At 38.4% G+C, this 22,257-nt stretch overlaps 1 protein-coding gene across 1 annotated transcript in view; it reads left to right on the top strand.

The window, feature by feature from the left end:
* Window positions 1-22,257, top strand: part of Psgef (Protostome-specific GEF) — a 32,193-nt gene that overhangs the window by 589 nt on the left and 9,347 nt on the right. Inside the window, exons 2-8 of the mRNA XM_077417706.1 lie at window positions 11,222-11,470; window positions 11,627-12,252; window positions 12,719-13,479; window positions 16,925-17,165; window positions 19,249-19,303; window positions 20,481-20,771; window positions 20,997-21,320. Of these exons, the coding sequence (XP_077273832.1) occupies window positions 11,231-11,470; window positions 11,627-12,252; window positions 12,719-13,479; window positions 16,925-17,165; window positions 19,249-19,303; window positions 20,481-20,771; window positions 20,997-21,320 (2,538 nt within the window). The 5' untranslated portion in view covers window positions 11,222-11,230. The remainder of the gene's footprint in view (window positions 1-11,221; window positions 11,471-11,626; window positions 12,253-12,718; window positions 13,480-16,924; window positions 17,166-19,248; window positions 19,304-20,480; window positions 20,772-20,996; window positions 21,321-22,257) is intronic.

Here is a 22,257-nt window from a genome sequence, read left to right as displayed (position 1 = left end):
TCAGAACATTAAATTTTTAAGAAATAAATTTCTGTTCACAAATTTATTGTATATTTTTAGTTCAGTCGAGGATTTAATTCCTGATTTAACTACCAACAAAGCCGATATAATTTAATAAATAATTTAATAAATTTTATTTTTAATTGAGTTTTTAATTATTTATATTGACAAAAATTACTATTTTTAATGTTAAACAACATTATAATATGATAAGTGAATAACCAGCTAAACTCATTATAGAAAGGTTTGAGTATATATAAATCAGGTTTAAAATGTATAGTTTTTAAATCTAACAATATGTATGACTAATCTTTTTTAAATTTTACAGTTTTAATTCACATTTTTTATATACGACACTGTCCAATTAAATTTTAATTTTTGTCAGAGAAATAGAAATTTTAAATGGATTAAAAAATGCATTTTTGTGTAGTTTCACACATAGGTTTAATAAAGTCTGTTTTTTTAAACATCAAAAAATCGCACTTTGCTTCCACGTTTACGTCAGAAATCTCACGACCCTTCTGTTCGAGGGAGTAAGCGATCGCTTAATTGCTCGACGGTTGAGCCTTGCTCGTGTCAGAACTGAAAGTTACCTGTGAAACAATAGCGCCTGTCTGCTTGCACATTGCAGCTATTATGCATGGTTGAGAGGGGTGCGCTCATTTCTTTTTTCCTCTTTTTTTCGCGCACTCCTTTTTTCCTTCGCGAGTCTCTCAGCTCTCTGTTCCTTTTCAGACTATGCCCTCTTTTTATCTGTCATATTAATCCGTCTCGGTGCGCGATTGTCTAGCACTTTCTCAGACGAAGGGATTCCCTCTCATGTATATATACATATATAAATCAACCTTCCTTCTCCTTTCGGATTTTCATGGATCGAACATGTGTATCTGTTATCGAGATTCGTCCATTGAGATTCATTTCTTTTTAGAAGCAAATCAAGTATAAATGATTAATGAATTGGAAGTAATATAGATTTTTCGACACGACAACTATCAATAAGAATTCGTACGACAAGACGTGATTGTGATTTATTCTCTACATATATGTATATACGATTAATATCTGCCTGTATGGAAAATCGGGCATGCATTCTTATTGAATTCTTTGAGAAAAAAGAGAGAGTAAAATTCTATCCCTATTTAATTTATTTGAACAAATTTTATTACCACATTGATGAGATTACGCAATCTTTAAAAATATTTATTAAAAGAATAATCATGCATAGAAAGCATTTAAATAAGTTTGTGACCAATTTATGATTTTCACAAAATGTTGTGATAATAATTAATTAAAAAATAATAATAAAGCAAATAATTAATTAATTCACGTAGATAAATCTTCAAGAAAGATATACATCAAATTATTTAAGTTTATTAAACTATTCAGTTGAAAATATACTGCAGAATTTCCAAGCATATATTCATATCTATATTACTTATATTATAATTTTTCAATATTAATTGAAAAAATATTAAATTTGAGAAATTGAATTGAGTTTCCGAAGTTTCCACACACGCACAAATTACTTTCACTCTCATTCATATATCACTCAGTGCAACATTATGCGAAGTTTTGCGGACAGAATAATTTCGTATTATATCCTTACGTATATTATCATATTATAATAAGCCCCCTCACACACACACACAGAGCACCGAGAGGGTTAATATGGAGATCCATCGGACATGAGCTTACGCTCGTTCTTATTCACGGTGCAAAATCGTGGGCACCATGTGAAAAACGTGGCCGGCCTCGCGAGCGAAATCGCGGCGGCGAGAGGGAGGGGGGGGGGGTTCAGGAGGGGTGAAATCGGGAGTCGTTGAGGAGTGTCCGGAAAGTAAGGAGCGGACTTCCTCGCCGGTCGACCGGTCGAACAAAGGACAAGTGCGTCCTCGAGAGCGATGTTAGAACCTCGTCTAATTGTAAGACAGTCCTTTTTGATCCGAGCGACACGCGGGCCCACGGGATTCAAAGGGAGAAAAGGGCAAGCACGCGTGCGCCTCGCACGTACATCTGCCGGCAAGGTGGGGGAATTTCGCAAGACGACGACGACGACGGCGACGCGCGACGGTGAAGAAGGGGCGCGGAAGAAGGAGATGGTAGCGGATGGCTGAAAAGGGGGGGGGCAGTCTCGTGGGTCATATACAAACTTTCCTACGCCGAAGGTGAGGACCCCGTAGGTCCATCTCGAGGAACCCCTCTCTCTCTCTCGGGTTCGGCGTTCCGCCATTTAAATGCCCCTCGGACGCCGTTGCCAGGACTCGTTTCGCCGTCATTGTTCCTACCTTATTTTCGAGTCTCGTCCTGAATATCTCTCCGAAGTTCTCTGAAGGATACGGGGTGTGCGTGTATGAGAGACGTCACACACTCGCGGAGAGAAAGAGAGAGAGAGAGAGAGAGAGAGAGAGAGAGAGAGAGAGAGAGAGAGAGAGAGCGATAGAGCTAGAGCGAGATGCGAGCTACGACGAGCTATCTCAGAGCGTATGCTCTAGATCTCTCGCGCGCTGCTCGACGCTCTCTCTCCGCGAGCATCCGCTGCGCTATCTCTCCGAGAGAAGCATCTCCCGCACTGAGAGCGCGGCGCCTCCTCTCGAGACGAGAGAGAGATTCGCGAGTTTCCAGTTTATTCCCGATCGACCTCCGCGCATTTGTTCTCTTTTCGGCCATGGGTCATTCTTCTTGTTTGATGGGTCGGCCAGCCGCCGCCTTCCTCATGCGCACTCTCGCATCGTCGAGTGGATCGTATCTTGAAAATTAAATTCCACTTTGGTTGCTCCCGGCCGTCTAAGCACGGCGTATCCAAGATCGACGTCCATAATGGAATACAGTGAGCAGAATACATAATGGACCATGAATTCAAGTCTGAATAATTCAAGGTATATCAAAATGATTTATAATCTTGAGAGAAAAGATACTACCGCGGGCAAAGTGTGCCTGAATGAAGACTCTGATATAACTAATTTATCATCAGAATATCACTAAATATGTATTTTGATTATCAAGACAGATAAGTCTAAACAAATTTCTATATATTCATGTAAATAACAGATTACTACTGTTATTTTTATACAGAAAAAAAGAGCAGGCTCGATAATTAAAAGTTTCGAGAAAGATAATTTTCATTTTATATGTTGCTCGTTATCTTTCGACTTTTTCTAAGACAAGTTTTGAAGCTGATACGACTAATCAGTTCTGCAATATTTCGAAATCAGACTCGTCGAAGATCGTATAAGATAATAAATAGCTTTAAAGACGCCAAAAAAATTCAACCCTCAATTTACGCATCTTCGCGGATCGGGAAAGCCTGTTAACAGATCGTGGGGTTTTACTTCCTCGGGGAACGCGCGTAGATCAGGCTGGGAGATGGTGGGGAGGCGCGCGACATGGGAACACGCGCGATCACCGGTGGGACAGGTGTGCTCCAAATAACGCGCGGGCCCAAGGCCCGTCTTCTCTCTTTCCTCTGTCGCACGACATGTTTTCTCTCTAGACGCGCGTTTCCTTCCTTCTCGTTGCCAAACTCCGCTCCCCTAATCTCTCACTGTCGCTGACGGTGCGAGCAGTAGCCTCTAGCGAGTGAATGCGGCTTTGATTGTCGTCGGTTGGGTCCCCAAAAACCACCCTCCCCCTTCGCACGGGGAGCATTTCGAGAAAATGGCGCTAGCAAAAGGTGCGCCTGGGGTCAATCCAATATAAATCAGAACCGAGTCTTGAGGCTTAGTCGAAGAGAGAGAGAGAGAGAGAGAAAGAGAGAGAGAGAGAGAGAAAAGAAAACGAGAGAAAGAAAGAGAGAAAAAGAGAGAGTACGTGTATGTGAGGAATCAAAGTGGGAGGGAGACCCAGAAGAAAGGGGGCGACGATGAATAGAGTATTTTCGGAACCGCTCGCGACCTATACATCGAGATGCTCGCGTATGTGCACAATCGTCTGCGTATTCGTGATAACGTGAAAGAGAATCAGGTACGAGGCTTCCACCTGCCTCCTCCCCGCTACGCCTAGCGGGGCTCCGAGGATCTTCGCTGGTATAAGAATTTGGAGTTTCTCTCGCGTTCGAAATGCCGACGGCCGTTATTCTTCTCTCTTATATGTTGAGGATGACGTTGAGTTGCTTCTGGATCTTTTTTGGGGATACAAGACTTAGGGGAATTTGGTTATCAATTTCTCGACCAAGTCTTACAGACAACTCCTTTTAAAGGCTCAGAAGCCTTTGTGTTCAAATTTCAAGAGTTCAGTAGTGATATACCTATCACGTTCTTCACATTTTCATTCTTGATGTTTGAAAGTTGGAGATTGATTCACAAATGGTTATTGTTGGATATCGAAGCAGATAATATGGATAAGAGACATGTATTCATATTCTTTATCGCTAAAGGTGCATCGTATTTATTTTCACTCTCCACATGATGTATTATAAACACTTTTACTTATTTTTTTTATCAGTTTCGATATTTGATGTTCGAAAATATGTTTCGCAAATAGTCCCTATCAGATACAGATGGCAGCGACTTGGAGGCCTGGCCTTTTAATACGCGTTTTACATCACGTTTATTATATGTATAGGTATATAAACTAGATCATTTTCTTTGGTTACGTTATATTGAAGAACAATGACAAATGAGCGAATTAAAAATCTAGTACTCCGTTTTATACTTTTTACTTTAAATTATTCCAAGATCTCTTATAGTTCAAAGATAGCTATTATAATGCAAGTGCAATATATTATGCATTTTGCAATATTGTGGTACATTAGTTTGTAAAAAGTATTCATAACGGCGCAAAGATTGTATCAGTTTTATTTCGACGCGATTTAAATATGTAAACGCGATGAGAAAAATCTGTAGCTTTGGAAACACCTTCGAAACAACTAAATAAATCGTCAGAAGGGGGAGAGAAGTAATTTGTTTCCGAGGCACCTAGGTACTTGAAATCTCCGTGTGAGCCGACGGAGACACTATTTGTTAAGCGACATTCGGCTGGCGTGTTTGCATATGTAAGATCGCGCGTGATTGTTTGCGCGGTCCTGAAAAGAAATCGGGTAACACACGAGTCTCTCTCAGCTGTCCTCCCCCTTTCCTGTCAGGATGTCCCAAAGAAAGAGAGAGAGAGAGAAAAAGAGAGAGAGAGAGAGAGAGAGACTGAGACAGAAAAAGGGAGACTTCGGTGTTTCTTTCAGAGTTAACGTCTTCTTAAGACTTCTTAAATTTAATACGATATCTATTTTAATAGAATACCTATTTTGATAAAAATACTTATTGGAAAAATATCAATATTGTAAGAAAAGTTAAATGTAATAAATAATGTAAATTAATGTACGGTAATAATTTATATCATAAAAGTAGATAGGATATTCTATAATTATTCGGAATTATCTCTGTTAAAAAGCTGCTACTAAAAATGTATTTAAAATTAATCTATTTAACATTTCAATCTGCATAAAATGTTAGTAAGTTACATTTACTGAAAATGCGTAGAGAGTCAACCAATAAAAAAAAAATTCCTTTAAACAGGTTTGTAAAGAGGTTTTCTTTTGTATCTGAAAGCAATTTAAAATAAATTTTTTGCAACTAATCTCCACAAAAAAGACAAGTACATAATAAGTATTTAGTTTTCATTTAACTCTACGGAGGATTTTATGTAGATTATTAACGTAATACTTAATTAGCAAGACACTTAAAATTGTGAATTAAGAAAATGTAAAATAATATCGAATGAAGTTTTTATTAACAGTATAAGTTATAATTATTGTAATTAATAAAAAATTAATTGAAGAATCTATAGGATAAAGTTTGTACGAGTTTTGTAGTACATACTGTGTAGTATCTAGTACCTACATCAGATATGCTACGACGCGACTCTAAATAGATATAGACTGGGCAGCTACGTAAGGCACTTTTCTCGGTGCAATGCCGGCCACGCAGTCTTGACGACACGCGCTACTTTTCGAAGTATTTCTTGCTTTCCCCGTGCCGCACCCTAAAACGAGGGGCGCATCAAGACCGTTAATGGCACCATCTTTCTTGTTTCGGGCCCGTGAATAATCCGCATTGTGATGGCGGTTTTCGCGCCACAGCCGCCATTAGTCTCGTGCGGCTCCGACAAGTGATTATTAACGCCACGAAGAAGAAAAGATCGAAAACGTGTGCCGTTTCTCGTTCCGTTCCCCCACATTTTTTATCTCTTTTCATTTGGCACTGACTATATCGCGTACTATGTATCTATCTAGCGTCGATTTATGAATGAGAGAGAAAGGAATAGATTTTTGAAAGAAAGTTTGCAAGAATGCACAAACTAGTATTGAATGAATTGAAATTTTATTTCAAAGACATATGATGTCCGGCTTGCAATTTATGCACATTTCGAACTTGGCAGATGGAGAATTTGCAAATAAATTTTCCCGAAGGCTCGGAAGGGCTCTCTAGAAAAACACAAGCAAGATCCGACCCTTAATCCAATCTCGATTACTTCTTTGAATCTGCCTACTTCTTTCTTATTAAAAACAGTTTTTATAGTATACATTATGGACGAGGGTCCTTGTCGACCATGCTTGCAAGCATGTCAAGGTTTCAACCGTCGTTCTATTTTATTCATTTTCCGCGGCATACAGGAACGAGGTCGATCCTGCTTTGCGTCTTGCGGGAATAGAAGCGGGGTCGGGACTTACGGGACGGGTATAAGGCCCCGATATGTTGTTATTCCGGGCCGCTCGTCGTGGGGACCATTCTTGCATTCGCAACGCGACCTCAAACGACGCGACTTACCTCGTGCGAACACCTTATAGGCCCATAAAAGGGGCGCATATGGGGAATTGAGAAGTCGCGGAACAATTTAGTGTCTTTAGCGCTTTGTACACTTGTCTCTGTTTCTCGACATTGAAATATATGACATATACTTTAATTGACGAAAAAAAAAACAGTTCTCTCTTCAGCGATTTGAGTCAAATTTTACTGGTGGAATTATACTATAATGTAAAGTACTATAATATAATGTTTGAATTACAAGGTAATTTACAAGTACTTTACAAGGTAATTCAAACATTATATTATAGTACTTTACATTATAGTATAATTATGTCAAAAATTATTTTGCACATAAAAAACATTTTTTTTTCTATTTGCTAAATAGAACTATATTTATAATGAATATTGATACATATACCTATAAAAAAAATTAATAACTTTAAAAAAAAACTGCAAAAGTTTTATTTAAAAAATACCACTTTCCTACTTCTAAAAAATTATATTATATTCTTGTGTTCTTATTAATATTTCGAGCAAATATGAGTTAAAACATTAAATGTGCGCAACTGCTTTGTTAATATCATTATATCTGTTCGCTAAGTTTTTTAATATTATTTCTTCTTGGAATATTTGAACAACTCAAATCCTTGAAGCCACCCTTTTGCATCTTGTGCACTTGTCTTCTCTCCGTTACCGAAGCAAAAATACAAAAAATATTCATCTTTCATAGCGGTCGTTTATTCGCGGGTCATATCGAAGATCAGATGAAGCGATAATATTCACAGGTGGACCACGTACAGTGTGGTTCCCCTTTCTATATTTATATCGTATATACAACACACGCAGTGAGCCCTTAAGATTTATTGCGCATGGCACTCGTAATTACGACGCCGGACCCCTGGGTTTCCCTTAATAGAGTTCCATAGGCATTCTAATCGAAACTATCGTAGTCACGGCAAGAACCTCAAAGGGAAGGATTTTGTATGCAGGTATGGCGCGTGATCAAATTAGGTAGATTCTTATCTGCTACGACAATTCTTCGGAAATTGGCCTATCGCAAAGATAGAATAATTTATGGATGATTTTAAATACATTCTTTTGATATAAAAATACGTTTCATATTTCCTCAATATTTCTCATTATTTTCTGTTCTAAAATATTACAAGACTGGTGTATTAGAAAAATATAAATTTACATGGAACGTTTAAAAAGATATATTTTTTCTGGGATCAATAATATTTTTATAAGTAATATCATAGTTTTTGTCGTAGTCATTTATAAGCATGCGACAAAGCAAGGAAGCTCTTGCGAATAAAAAAGCACTTTTATTCGGATCGGAAATTTACAGTTCGTTTCTAGTCAAGTTATTCGCAATTCATGATGTTATACGTCTCGCGGAGTAAAATAATATGCATATGTGTACGCGTAAAGTTTCCCTTTCAAATGTATGAACAGTAGAACGCTCTAGGTATACAATTTAGTGTGTATAACTATAATATGTATATCGTATAGTTGCAAACCGGAAACAGACGGAAACAATGTCCTATCGCAGGTGCGGGCTGGCTGTCATACCCCGTTTATTTTGAATGACGAACTAGTGTCTAATTATGCAGACAAATGCCTTTCGTCGCTGTTACTTGTAGTCACTCATCCAAAAGGAACAACTCATCGTCGACGAACATTCCGAAGGTTTTAGGTATTCCGCATGTTATTTTGCCTAGCATGACTCGCCACTTACAAGCGTTAGAAGAGACTATGTATGACTTAAAACTTCCGGAAATGCATTAGAAAATGATTTTGCTTCAATAGATCTTTTTAATTATAAGAAAAATTTTTCCTTTTCTCTCTCGAAATTTAAATATTATAATAATTTTAATAAAACAATTTTTTACGCAATGGCAGGGTGTGGTCTAGGTTTAGTTCTGTGTTGAATTAAAAAATATACTTTTAATATAATTAAATGTTATAAAAAAAAAAACGATAAAATGTGTATTTAAATTTAAAAAATATATTTTTCATGGTTAAATGATATCTTTTCAGTGAAATATATATACGATGAAATGTGTACTCGATATTTGTATTCGACTTTATATACCGTTCCAGTGAATAATAAAAATAAATGCACGTAAAATTTATAAAATAAATGTAACAAATTCAGTTAAATATCAAACTTTCAAGACAGAACGGAGATTTCCGTATTCTTCTGTACGAAAGATTTTTCTGTACACCCTAATGGCACGTGTGCTTCGCGAGGATTGTTTCGAAGAAATACGTTGAGGAAATCCTCCTCACATAGATGTCAGATAACCATCATCTTCGCCACGTATCGACATCGGGGTTCCACCTAGCGCTGGATCGAGCGATAACAGATGGGACCCACACCGCGCGTTTCACCACCATATGGGCAGGTGCCGAGACCGTTTTTACGTGCGCGTAGGCCGGTAGTAATGGTAGTGGTACTCTGTCGCGACAGACAGATATTCGTATACATATGTAGATACACGAGAAGTGCGAGCACACGCATACGTGAGCGTACGCGAAAAAGTGCAGGACAGGAGAGTACGCGCGCGCGCGCGCGCGCAGCATGGCAACAGCCTGTATGCAAATGAATGCATTTTTATACCTAGCTAGTACAATGCGCCGCACCCCCCCTCGGTGAACCGTTAAAAGTGAAAACCTGCTGCTGCTGCTACTGCTAGTGCTGCTGCCACCGCTTGTGCACACGCTGTCCCGGACGCGATTTTAAACGCACGACTTTTCAGGAAGTTTCCTTCAGGGTCAAGATCAAGATGTATATGCATGTGAATTCAAATGTACATACATCCAAATCGCGCTTTCTCTCAACCTTAAACGGAGACTGCTTAAATCTTTTAAAATGAAAGGCAGAGTAACAGTTACGTAACTGAAAATATCCATGTATAAATCTAATACAGATTTAAAAGAATAATTTATGACTGCGCGAATTACAAAATAAGACTATAAATTTATTTTATTTAATTAATGTTTTTAATCTTATTTTTTAATATTACATTTTAATATTGGAAGTCGACATTTGATACTTCGAACTCACTTTAATACACTTAATTTAAAAATATTTATTGCAATAACTAGTAAAAGATCTATATGTATTTGTATATTATAAGAATGATAAAAAAAATTGTAACGTTTCTGGATACCCTGTACACATATTAAGAGTCGAACAAAAAAAATTGATAATTATATATTCAAATTAAACAGAAATTAAACTCTCGTTATTTATTTTTATCTGCAAATCTATAACGAAGCTTCTTTTTGAAATGGAGATCAATTGGCGCAATTCACAAATAGTCAGTCTTAATATTTCTTCAAAAACCAAAAATAAAATAAATGTCAATGTTCACGATAGTATTTCCAATCTCGAATTACCAAGTTAGGCGAAAATCATGCTCAAAAGAAGGACCCCGATTCAACCTGGCGACCGTGGTAAATCTGCATTCATGCGAGCTAATCGAATCAGCAATTTCGCGAGTCAGCGGCTGCATGTGCAGCGACAACAGCCACAAGAGCCGAAACGAAACAATAATTCAGCCTGTACGCTCGACCACGTCCTTTTTTTTCCCTCGCTCGTCGTGTTCCGCGCTCGATTCTTCTCGCCTACGAAATTACGCTCCGCGCGGGGAGCGAAAGAGAGAACGGGCGCATCGGCACTCGGTTTTAGGGGCCGTTTAAGGGATCGTTAAGCACGGTGCCTAGGCAAGTGCTAACTCGTGAAACCGTCTCTCAGGTGTACGGCGGCTTTCACCTGTTTCGCTATTTCCCGTATGTCGCGACAGGTGCGTACGTCACTATCTCTCTTTCTTCCTCTCGATTTCGTCGCGAGGTTTCCTGTCGCGTTTTGTGTATATCGTGTCGTGTACACGTTTCTCCCTACGTAATTAGGCGATCACCTCGCTTTCGGCCGGAAGGCGGTCCTGGTCCGAGATGTCGACCTTATCGAGACTTAGCGAAAGCCAACGACTTTCCCATTCATGTGTACTCCCGTATACGTTCTACGTACGCCGTACGCGCGTGCGTCGTGGATTAATGACAGCCCGGTCCGGCCCTCGCACTTCCTTTGCACGAAGGAAATAGTTAGATTGGACGTGAAGAACTCTCTAATGAAATGTTATTACCGGGGAACACGCGGGGGGAAAGTGATGCGTTGAGGTGAAAATAATCGCTTCGTGGCTTTGTGGTTTCCGGAACACTTGACATACATTAGAATTAAAAGGACGATAATTCACACATAAAAAGAATGGCCTAAAAAATTAATTATGCACGACGTTGAAAACGCTTTCTGTTTTAATAAGAAATTCAATGAATTTGTTTAACATATAAGTCGCGCAATTTTACGAGACATAATTAATTGTTATGTCGATTTTGAAGTTCCTTGAGAAACTCTCACCTATATTAACGACCTTTCCAATTATTTTTAAAAATCATTATCATTCTCTCTTCTCATTTAGCATCTAGAGATGCTGAAGTGGACAGTTTCGAGATCGTTGTCGACAACCAGTTCGACACCCCACGGTCCACCTACCTTGAACAAACCTCCCCGCCGGCCTTTCCGAGACTTGTCCAACACGCCACCAACTTCTGCTAGCTGCCGAACCAGGCAGGTATCTACTCAGAATGTGTCGAACACATCTAGAACAACGCCGGCTCGGAGGAGAAGATGCAAGAGTAGCGGAACTGACTTGAGGACATATTTTCAGGTAACAGTAAGTTCCTTCCTTTTCTCTTATAATAATACGATATAATAAATTGAAGAAATGTGATAGTACAATGTTAAAGGCTATAAAAGACCTAAATTTCTGATTCTTTGATTAATGTAGCGTTCTTTGATTAATGTTCCTCAACGCGTTTCGCAGGCGACGAAGCCGAATTTGAGGTCAACTAAACGTCAGTCCGTGTCACAGGAAGCAGAGAATTCACCGGTGTCTGAGAGCTTCTATCAAAGTACGCCGAGAGTAGACACCGATATCGGACCGCTCACGTATTATCCACCAGGTAGCAAGTGCTCAACGGCCTTGACCCTACCGACGGATCCCGCGCTCTTCATGAACAATTGCGCCAAGAACTTTCAGAGCGACAACGAGCTGCCGCAGAATGTTGTCAACGAGGCGCGAGCGAATCTGCAGTCGCATGTCTCAGACTTCTTCCACCAGATCTCGATGGCGACCAGCCCCGAAGACGTGATGGAGGCAGGTTCGATGCCCCTGGGTATCCCGAAAACCAAAGCTTATTCTCAGAACGTCGAACAGAAGACACGGTCGGTGAGAACGCCGTATTTACCAAAGTTGGCGAAGATCACGAAAATTCATTCGCGATGCCGGACACCGTATCACACTAAGCTCGCTCAAGCAATAAGTCCCTTCAAGCCGCAGGCAGCTCAAGGACAGACGCCACTCGTCGGAAAATTGTCGTGCCTCACCATAGATCAGGACTTACCGAAGTACGAGAATATGGACAACACAGTCACGGAAGTGCTTCACAGGTAAATTACAAAGATAATTGAATTGATAATGACGATATAATAAGCGGAAATGTGATTTGTTGATTTTTGACCGCTATTTATTGTTAGTTTTAACTGGAGCGAATTTATCTTGTATGAAAGGTGATCGCAATGTTGAAAATTTAAGAAATTACACTGTTTAAATTCGTAGTATATCCAATTATACTCAATTTAAATCATTTTAACCATTTAACTATATCGCAACTGCTCCTCACAATATGTCATTAATTTAATTAAATCAATATTAATTTAATTAAACTAATGGAGTTTATATAATAAATTTCGACACACATGATAGCTAAAAATAACAAAATGTTATTTAACTCAAAGTATTGCTTTAAATTTTATACTTTAATAATTAACAGTGTATATATAATGTATAAAGTAACGAGAGAATAAATTCACTATATGACACAAATCCTCCAAATTAAAAATCTACGATGTGCAGAGAGCAAGAGGTCAATTTCGGAAGCAAGACTGTAGCGGAAATTCTCATGGTTGATGCCGAGGAAAGAAACAAGGTTCTGGAGGCGTCGTGCGAAAAACGGCCGGATTCGACGACAACGGATCATACGTACGAGACTATCGCGGAGATAGTGGAGGAAGAATCGCCGGCGCGCAACGATAGTTCCATATCGTCGGTCAGTCAACTCCTGGAGGACCCTTCACCGGTACCTTGGGCTTTCACATCGCCTCTGAACGACCTCGATGGTGAGTTCACGCTGAAGAGGCAACGTGGCATTCGCCGGAAACGTCCGCGAAAAGACGGCGACAAAGCGGTGGACGGCAAACGGGCCAAGAGGACGTGCAGTCCCTCGATAAAGGAGGATCAGATCACGTTAATCGAAGCCATCAATCCAAATGTGAAGAAGCTCGTGTTAGAGACCGATCTCGACTCGACCATGGACGAGAAGCACGTGCCGGCTACGAAGATGTCGTTCTACGATGTTGATGATCGTAAGGAGGACGATATTAGCAGAAAGACTAGTTCCTGGGATCTCGACAGCCTCAAGTCGTCCATGATGGATGATCTACATAGCTCGAAATCATTCGTTACTTCTATGTCGACAACTCCGGAGGTCCCCTTAGTCGCGACTGTCAGAAGATGTTTGAAGTTCAGTCCCGAGGGCGAGCTGCCGACGAGATCCAATTGTCGTGGATCGATCGAAATCGAGTGCTCCCTCGTGGCGGAGCATATACACGTTCGAGGTAAGTTTACATTTGTTTTACATATGTATATTAATGGAGACATAGAGAGGACAATGCGAGTATATCCAAACAAGATTTAAAAGTTACTAAAGTTTAAATAAAATATTGTGAAAATTTATCTGTTAATATTAAATAATTGGGCGTAATTAATATTAAAAAATAAAATTGATATTAAAGACTTTTTGCCAGACATGCACAGTGAAAAAACGAAGCTAATAATATTGTACAATGTCTAAAAATAATTGTTAAAATATTATTGCTGCAATGCATTTTTTGCCGCAACGTATTAAACATTATTTCATGTATCTTCCTAAAAATACAATTTCCCATATTTTTTAAAGAAAAATATACGTTAGTCTTCAATTATGTCTAGTCACGGGGTAGCTTGCTACCCTCTCACACCCCTGAAATTTCGCTGCCACGAGACATGCGCCAGTTGCGTGTCGCGAGAGGAGGTGCTTCGAGGGCGCTCGGCACTCCGTATACTCGGCATAATACTGTGCCAGTAACCCACAGACTCTCCCCGGCGACTCAATTCCGGTTAGTAAGCTCGTCGACATTGATCAACGTTACGTTGCCTTTGTCGCGTAAACAGTCGCGATCTTTTCTCGTTTTCAACGACGAGACCCGTTCCGCCGATTTGCTCTGCCAGCCGTTCTTTCCGCGTTTAGAGTGAAACGCGTCGCATTTGGTCGATGCGCCGTTTGCTGACGCATCTCTTACGTTCGTCTCGTAGAATTGGTTAAACGCCTTCGATTGGTCCCGCGAGACTCGTTCCCGTGACACCGTGACGACTTCCCTTATCGTCCTTCGTCACCCCAGAAACCCCCGTTTAGTTTTTGTGTACGACGGTGAGTCGACGAGCGGGGCTAATCAGTGTACAACGTCGACACGATTTACCCCCGAAAACCTCGCTTATAATTATGCTGCGCTACTTATTGGTGTAAACATTCCTTCTGTGGATATATCTACTTCAGCAAAGAAGACACATCTATTTAAAAAAAAAGAATTATTTATAATAATGAATAGTGATGAATATAGTGTGCGTGCGTATGTGCGTGTCTTTCTCTTGCCTAATTAATCTTACTCGTCGACTTATTATCGAGACGTTTGAAATTATTCGAGGCACAATACCACGATGCGTGGTAATCGCCGAAAAGTAGATCGCGCGATGCGTATCCTCGGCACGGATGGAGCTAGTGGCGAATGCCGCATCGGTCAGACGTCCTCGGGTGCGCAAGTAGTGAGTGCCGCGGTACAGTCGGCCGTAAGAGCGAGCCCGGAGCGTCGATTCTCCGGGATCCCGCTTGTCCGCAGTGCCGTCGCACAATACAAAATTTGCTACAATATGCAAATGAACAAATATATTCTATTCGATTATACGAATATTTTGTTTTATTTCAAAACAGTTTGGTTCAAGTAGATTAAAGTCTGACGTTAAAGAGATTTAGCGCAATCAAGTGTATTTACATAGGAAATTTACCATAAATTAGATCTAATCTGATTAAAATAGTATAAAAGGCAGTTTTAACATTCTAAGAAAATGAAATAATGACGGAATTTAGTTGTCTCTAATTATTATTTATATACATCAAAATAAAAAAACCGCAGAATTACTATAAATAATAAAATAAATGTTAAATAAGATAGACTTGTTTGTGTTTTTACCGAAAATAAAATATAGGATATATATACGCGCATATATTATTAAAAATTTTTATTCTTCTAAAGATTTCAAAATAAAATAACTATGAAATAATTATATGATAATTATTAAATTAATGTGCAAAGCTAGATGCAATATCTATATTTATAATTGAACAATATATGTTTACTTTAAATCGAGCAAATCATGCATCGTGAGACTATTTCATTATCGGCTTTTCAGATACTCTTGTATTACTGCGTAATCTCACAAAGACAATAAGAGCTATAACTGTAAAATAATTACGAAGCAGTGTAATTGCGGCAAATTAAAATGAGTACGTTACAAGATTAAATGTAGCGGAACTCGTGATGGCAAGCAAAGGAAATTGGCTGAATACGCTCTACGTACTGCGGAGTTTATTGCTGCACGTGTTCAAGTGCTACATAGAAAAAAAGAATAGGTATTTTTAATTTAAAATTTTAAGTTTCAACGTAAAAAATCTTGAAATAAGATTATATTGCGTTAAACGAAGAAAACTTGATTGAATAAAGTCATTATATAGTTCAATCAAGAAAAAAATGTTGAAATAGAAAGCTGAAATTTTTAGAAGATTATAGTAATCTTGCTTATATAATACAAAACAATCTATATCTTCTTATAAGAATTTTAACTTTTTATTTCAACTTTTTTTTCTTGTGGTTGAACTATATATAATGATTCATTCAAGCAAGTTTTCTTCGTTCACCGCAATATAATCTCATTTCAAGATTTTCACGTTGAAACTAAAGATATATATTTTCAAATCAAGAATATTTTTTTTTCTGTGTGTATATATACACAAAATAACTCATTCATCGTGTTATTTTAACACAAAATTTAGAGTGGACTTTCTGGGACATTAAATTTTTTACTGTGTATTACGAACATCTTCTTAATCTTTTCGAAAGTTCCTATTTATAAGAAAAATAGCTGTTATATGGCTGTTTTTATGTGCAACCATAATTAAAACAAGACAATGTTACATTATAATGAACTGGTCTTGATTACTGACAACGAAAGTGTTAGCTGATATTAAGAGAAGTTTGATTCTCGATATCCTTATATTCACTTTCTTATTCGTTGCTTTCGCCTTCACAATTTCTTTCTATCGCCGATAAAATCTTGCCGGATAGAAGGAATGTGAAGGTGAAGTGAAAATGAAGTAGGGCAAAGGTCGTAACAGCGTGCTGATCCTTTTCATCACATTATCGAGCAGTTCCTCCTTTCCTACCATGCGAACATAAATCAGGGGAACCTCTAACAGCTACCACGGTGGTTACAACTATAAAATCTCCAATTTCAAGCGTTCAACAACCTTCGCCTTTAATTATTAAAGAAGGAGTCTTCTATTACGTTCGCTAAAATATTCTATTACGTTCAGAATTTATTTGGTAACTTTTACTTTTTATCAGTATTTATAATTACTCACTAATTATTTTTTACTACGTTTTTATTACATTTCGGGATTAATTGATTTAAAGAAAGAGAGAGAGAGAGAGAGAGAATATTATTTCAAGATCCTTATTTTTTTTAAAAAGATAGATAAATATAGACTTATTACTTTTCGTAATTATCATCGTTCTATTTTCATATACTGACTGCAGTGAAATTTTTTGAAACAAAAAATTATATAAGTTTGCACACGCAGTTATTTATATTTTTTTAAATAAAATAAAATTTCTAAAACGAATAATATAATATAACGAAGCATATATCTAGACATATATATTTCATTCTTTTATATTTTTATTCTCGCAGTAATAAGGTGTAAGGATCTGAGGCGGGCGTACGAAGGACCGGTGCACGCGTACGTCAAAGCGAGTCTAAAGAACACCAGCGGCGAGGGAGTCGTCAAGAGAACCGCAGTTCACCGCGCTACGCCGAATCCGGTGTTTCGCGAGACCCTTATACTCCCTTGTCCGGCATACAATAGTCACTGTACCGGTCACAGACCCACGTCCCTGGACATCGCCGTCTGGCACCGGGATCGCCGTGCGAGGTGAGCATGCTCCGCGGAAACGAGAGAGAAAGAGAAGGAGGACTGGAGGAGAGGGCTTTCGATACTAAGATGCAAGAAGATACTGACATGAAATTAAGTCCGTACATCTTGAGAGGCTGTGCTAAAGTTTCATACGAATCTAACGTCTCGTTCTCTGGAAATTTATTTATTAACACAAGAGTGCCTCTGCTTTGTAAAGATTAATTATGATTTTCTCAGGAAATCCCGTACGTGAGAGACAGCCCGCGGCAGGTTTAATGCATGATTAATTAAAAAGCAATCAAAAGGGAGATTGAAGAAATTAGATATGAAAGTAAATCTAATCCACTTTTTGAATAATTCGATAAAATAGAGATTTTGACTTAAAGAAAATTAAATTAAAATAAATTTTCTCGTGAGCTCTTTTAAAGAAATGGATTAGATCCATTTCCGTAGATCAATCTTAAATTAATTAATTGTGTAGAGACAAATATATTTATGCGTAATATTTTTATACAATATAATTTCTTTGAAGAGGATAAAAAGCCAAGAATATATATAATAGAGAGCAAACTCAGCACGAATTCTGAAACGTGTTTGCGGTTGCAAAACAGATTGCCGCTATAAGGCTTGAGCTATTTCACTTGTTTCGTAACAGTCAGAGCAGGGGGGAAATTAACCTCGGTCGGCGAGTCAACCGCGATTTAATTCGTTCTGATAAAGCCTCGTGAACGATACGTCGTTAACTTAGGAGGCTCAACAAGCACGTGATATCTCGTACCGTGTACGAGATAGTGATCTCTCGAGGTACACCGGGGCAGTATGGCGTGGGAAAATCCCGTGAAATTCGTAAAGTAGGCACGAACTGCACTGCACGAGAGCCACAAGTAGTCCATCGAATTTATGTTAGTGGAGCAACAAATTTATCTGCCTTGTAGACTTATATCTTTTCTGTATTACTCGTGCATCTCTCTGTATAAATTCGCTTATTTTCTTATACGTATTGGCTGATCGTTCATCTATTGCTGCGTTTATTTTTACGCGTGCACGTCGATATATCTTTGTCGTTCGTTAGATGTAAAACAAGGATAGAATGACGCTATAATAGTGCGCTTCGCGAACGCGCACCCATATAGTATACTTCGCAAGAAAAGTTTCTTTTCGTTCGATGTTCAATCGACGATTGATCGCTTTTCTTTCGCCGTCTCGGCCTTGATTTGTTTATTCTTCGGATTGCTCAATTAACCTAATTTTAAATTGTTCTGAGAATTTCTCATATTGGAAAAATACCGTTCAAAAGAAGTTTCGTTTTCGCGAAAACAATACACTCTCCAAACGCTCCAAACCCTCCAGAATATGCCATTTGAATCATTTTAGCTTGAATTAATCACAATTGCAAAAATATTTATTTTAATAATTGTTTTACAGGCAAGTTCTTTCGTGCAATTCTGCATTGCAAAGCATTTTGCAATTCAAATATTTTTATATATGGAGATTTTTGAAGAAAAACGCTTATGTTATATAAATACCGAAATTGAAACTTTTTATCCCGACAGTTTTGCATTTTATTAAGTTGCTTTAGGTATACAAAATGTCTCATTTAGCATTTTTGATATAAGCAAAATCTTGTTTAAGAAACTTCTTGAGTTTTTATAGGACGCGTTTCTGTATTCCGTGTTTCGATGTACTTTTTAATAAATTAAGAATCGAAAGATTTTCAGCAATGCAGAAAATTACGCAATTCCAAACCGCGTGTCTTCTCGGTCGATGGTCCGTCCGAATATCTAAACTATTGTAATTTCTGGGGGTGTCCGAGGATTTCCTCTTTTGCGGTAGAAGGGGAATCGATTCCCTCGGATCATGCGCACCACGTTCACCACGTGCATTTCTCACCCCCTTTTTCACCCTCCTTCCTTCTCTATTCACATACAGTGCGCGAGACATTACGGTCACGTTGTATATACACCATGCTCCTCGCGGATAGACTATACACTTGTATACAGCATACGCGTGTGTATGTGTCTACACGAGTTTGTCCACGTATTTTGCGGCTTTAAGCCGGACGACGGGAATTTATGCGTGTTTCCCTTTCCGCCTGTTTCAGACGTAGCGAGTTGCTGGGCTGCATGACTCTTCCTCTGCCTCTGTCCCAGGATAAGGTAAATATCACAGAACTTCGAGTATATATTCGAGATGTTCGATCGAGAGACACATCCGCTCTCGATTCGCTTTTCGAGCGTACATCGTACATCGTGAAGTACATCCACTAAAGTTTCTTGCTATATTAATTCTGGAGGTGTCTCCGAAAAGTTTCTCGCTATAAATTATTAAAAAACTCACGTTCCCCTAGAGGAGGAGGGTAAGTATATCGAAACATTAAGTATTTACTCGAAAGACCCTTGATTCAGACGTCTGGCTGCCGATTTATTTCAAGTATCTTGCACCACCGAATGCGTCTAGACGTCTACTAAAGTTTGCTGCTGTATTAAGCTTTGAATATTGTAGTGGAAAGTCTATTAGAAAGTTTTTTCCTATAAATCATTGAAATCTTACAGAGAAAAAGTAAATTAAGAAACTTTGAGTAGTTATTTAAGATACTCCATTGAAATATTTTCTATCGTTGGCTATTATATTAATTCTTGAAAGTATAATACAAATATATTATGCAATAATAGGCTAATAAAAAATGTGTAGATAGTTTAAACAGATTTTGAAAAATTAGTGTTTTTCTCGCTCCATATAAAATTCGTAATCTAATCTTTCTAGTTCGAACATTACGGATTACGGTACAATGGTTGTGGCATGATATCTATCAATGATTCAAAATGTTCTTCTTTCATGGTTCTTCTTTAAACATATTATTTGCTCTGAACACTAATACATAGCGTTATCTGATACTGGATCATTGAAATGATATATTCTACATACATTCGCTTTATAACATTCAGTTCTTGTAATATTGCTTTTCATATTTTGACATAGCGATAGGAATCATTGCTAAATTATTATTACGAAATTTCTATTACAATTGTATTTATTTAAAAAAAAGAGACCGTCTCAATAATTAACTCAAATTTTTCGCTAAGCCTTGAATTGTCTTAATCTGTCGATCTATCGATTTTCTTTTCCTCGAGTAATCTAAAATCCATTTTTTTTACGAAAATTTAACAGAGCACAATTTTCAATTTCCAATTATTACGCGATTAAAAAAATTTTTAATATTCCCTTACTTCAATCTCTAACTAAATTAAATTCAGAGATAGAATAGAAAGTACATTTTACATGCGCCGCGTTTTTTGATCGGGAGAATTAAAAGAAAAAAAAAACGTTTTGCAGGAAGCGACATGGCATCCTCTGGAAGCCGGATCCGTCCGAAATACGAGCACCCCTTTCGCGGGTGTACCTCAAGACTGCGCCGTGTCGCCGCCATTATCCAAGGATGGCGAGTCAGATAATAACAACTCAGGGACGGGCGATTTGATGTACTTGAGGCATCTGGAGCTAGAGCCAGTCGATCCGTTGACAGGCCTGCCTCTGCACCCGGGTTTTACCGCGAAAGGCGGCAGAACGCCCTGTACTATCACGAGAAGGCTGATAAGGCAAACCTCGGTCAATCAGGCCAATCAGGTGTGTTTTACAGCAGTTTTAAATTAAAACACGAGTAGACACGAGATAGAAATTACTAAATTATATACACTTTTCCTTTCTACACGGACGAGATTATAGCACATCCACATATAATGTGTAATGAAAAGAAACGTGATTAAAGCCAATTTAATATTTGCTCTACCGACATGTCTATCAATGCTTAATTAACTTTGCTGACCGAATGTTTTATCGTTCATTTGTCAGATCCCATGGGGATTTTCGTTGTCGTGGGGCAGGCCACCGCGAGTAGAACGCGTGGATTCGGGAAGTCCGGCGGATCGTTCCGGCTTACGGCCGGGTGATCACGTAGTCTTCGTGGAGACGACGAACGTCGTGACGAGACCACGAGATGAAATTCTGGGCCTTATCCAGGCCGCCACGAATCAGCTGGTGCTGGAGGTGTATCGTAAAGGAGGTGTCCAATCGTCCAGTACCCACAGGCCTAGCTCGGTGAACGCCACTCTTCAGCCCACCACCGTCGCCGGTCCCAACGTACCGGTCCAGCATACGGTCACGTTCAGCGCCGAGGTCGGTACGGGCGTCCTCGTGTGAACGTTACCCGTGTAGCGGTATTGATAGTTACATATTCATCGGTATCTTGATTATACGGAGAAATATCGCGTGAAATAACGATATAATTACATGAAAATTGACGTGTGATGACGCTGTCAGTTATTCGAGATACAAAACTCTCCGTTCTCCTGTAGGATTTAAATGTATCTCGGATTCTTTCCGACAAAGTATTTGCATCTTTAAAGTTTGATTCCTGAGAGAGAGAGAAGATTGCTAATTTTATAATTACTCATAATTTAAACATGTTCCATGAAAAATATTTTAAAAAATTAGTTAAAATATATCTAATAAGTAAAAAGTAAACCACTCGATCCGAAACAATCATATAAAATCACTATAATCAATTGTTAGTAGTTATCACAAGCGATACTATCTGATGATTTAAGATACCGACAAATATAGTTAATATACTATAGAATAGAAAATACCGCTACTAGAGTGTCACTAAAATTTATGTTCGCCATTGAAGCATAATTACGTGGATCGTAAACTAATTGAAGATTGAAAGTGTGTTTAAAGAAGCTCCCAATTCTAATAAAATAATCGATCGGGCACAGAAATGCGTCGAATATTTAATTGCAACATGAAAAGACAATCTCCATAGGCGGGATATGTTGTTCAATTATTCTCAACATCGTAGAAAAAAATATATAATATATTTTTTAACTGCTATCGATATGCTGAATTGCATCGTCTCTAAGTGTTAATGCTACTTTACGAAACATATAAACTTGCAAACGTGTCTGATAATACACTCATGAGTATCGTTGCAATAAATCTTATTTCAAACAATCAAAAAGACGTGTGAGAAAATAACACAGATCGAGTGATACGATGCACTGCAAGATCTAATTCTGCAAACTCGCTTTTATGATTGCTATTAATACTCTGG

Source organism: Temnothorax americanus, unplaced genomic scaffold (genome assembly GCF_048541705.1).
Source record: "Temnothorax americanus isolate GAGA-0224 unplaced genomic scaffold, ASM4854170v1 Scaffold5, whole genome shotgun sequence".
NCBI classification, from domain to species: domain Eukaryota; kingdom Metazoa; phylum Arthropoda; class Insecta; order Hymenoptera; family Formicidae; genus Temnothorax; species Temnothorax americanus.
This window is presented reverse-complemented; position numbering and strand designations above follow the sequence as displayed.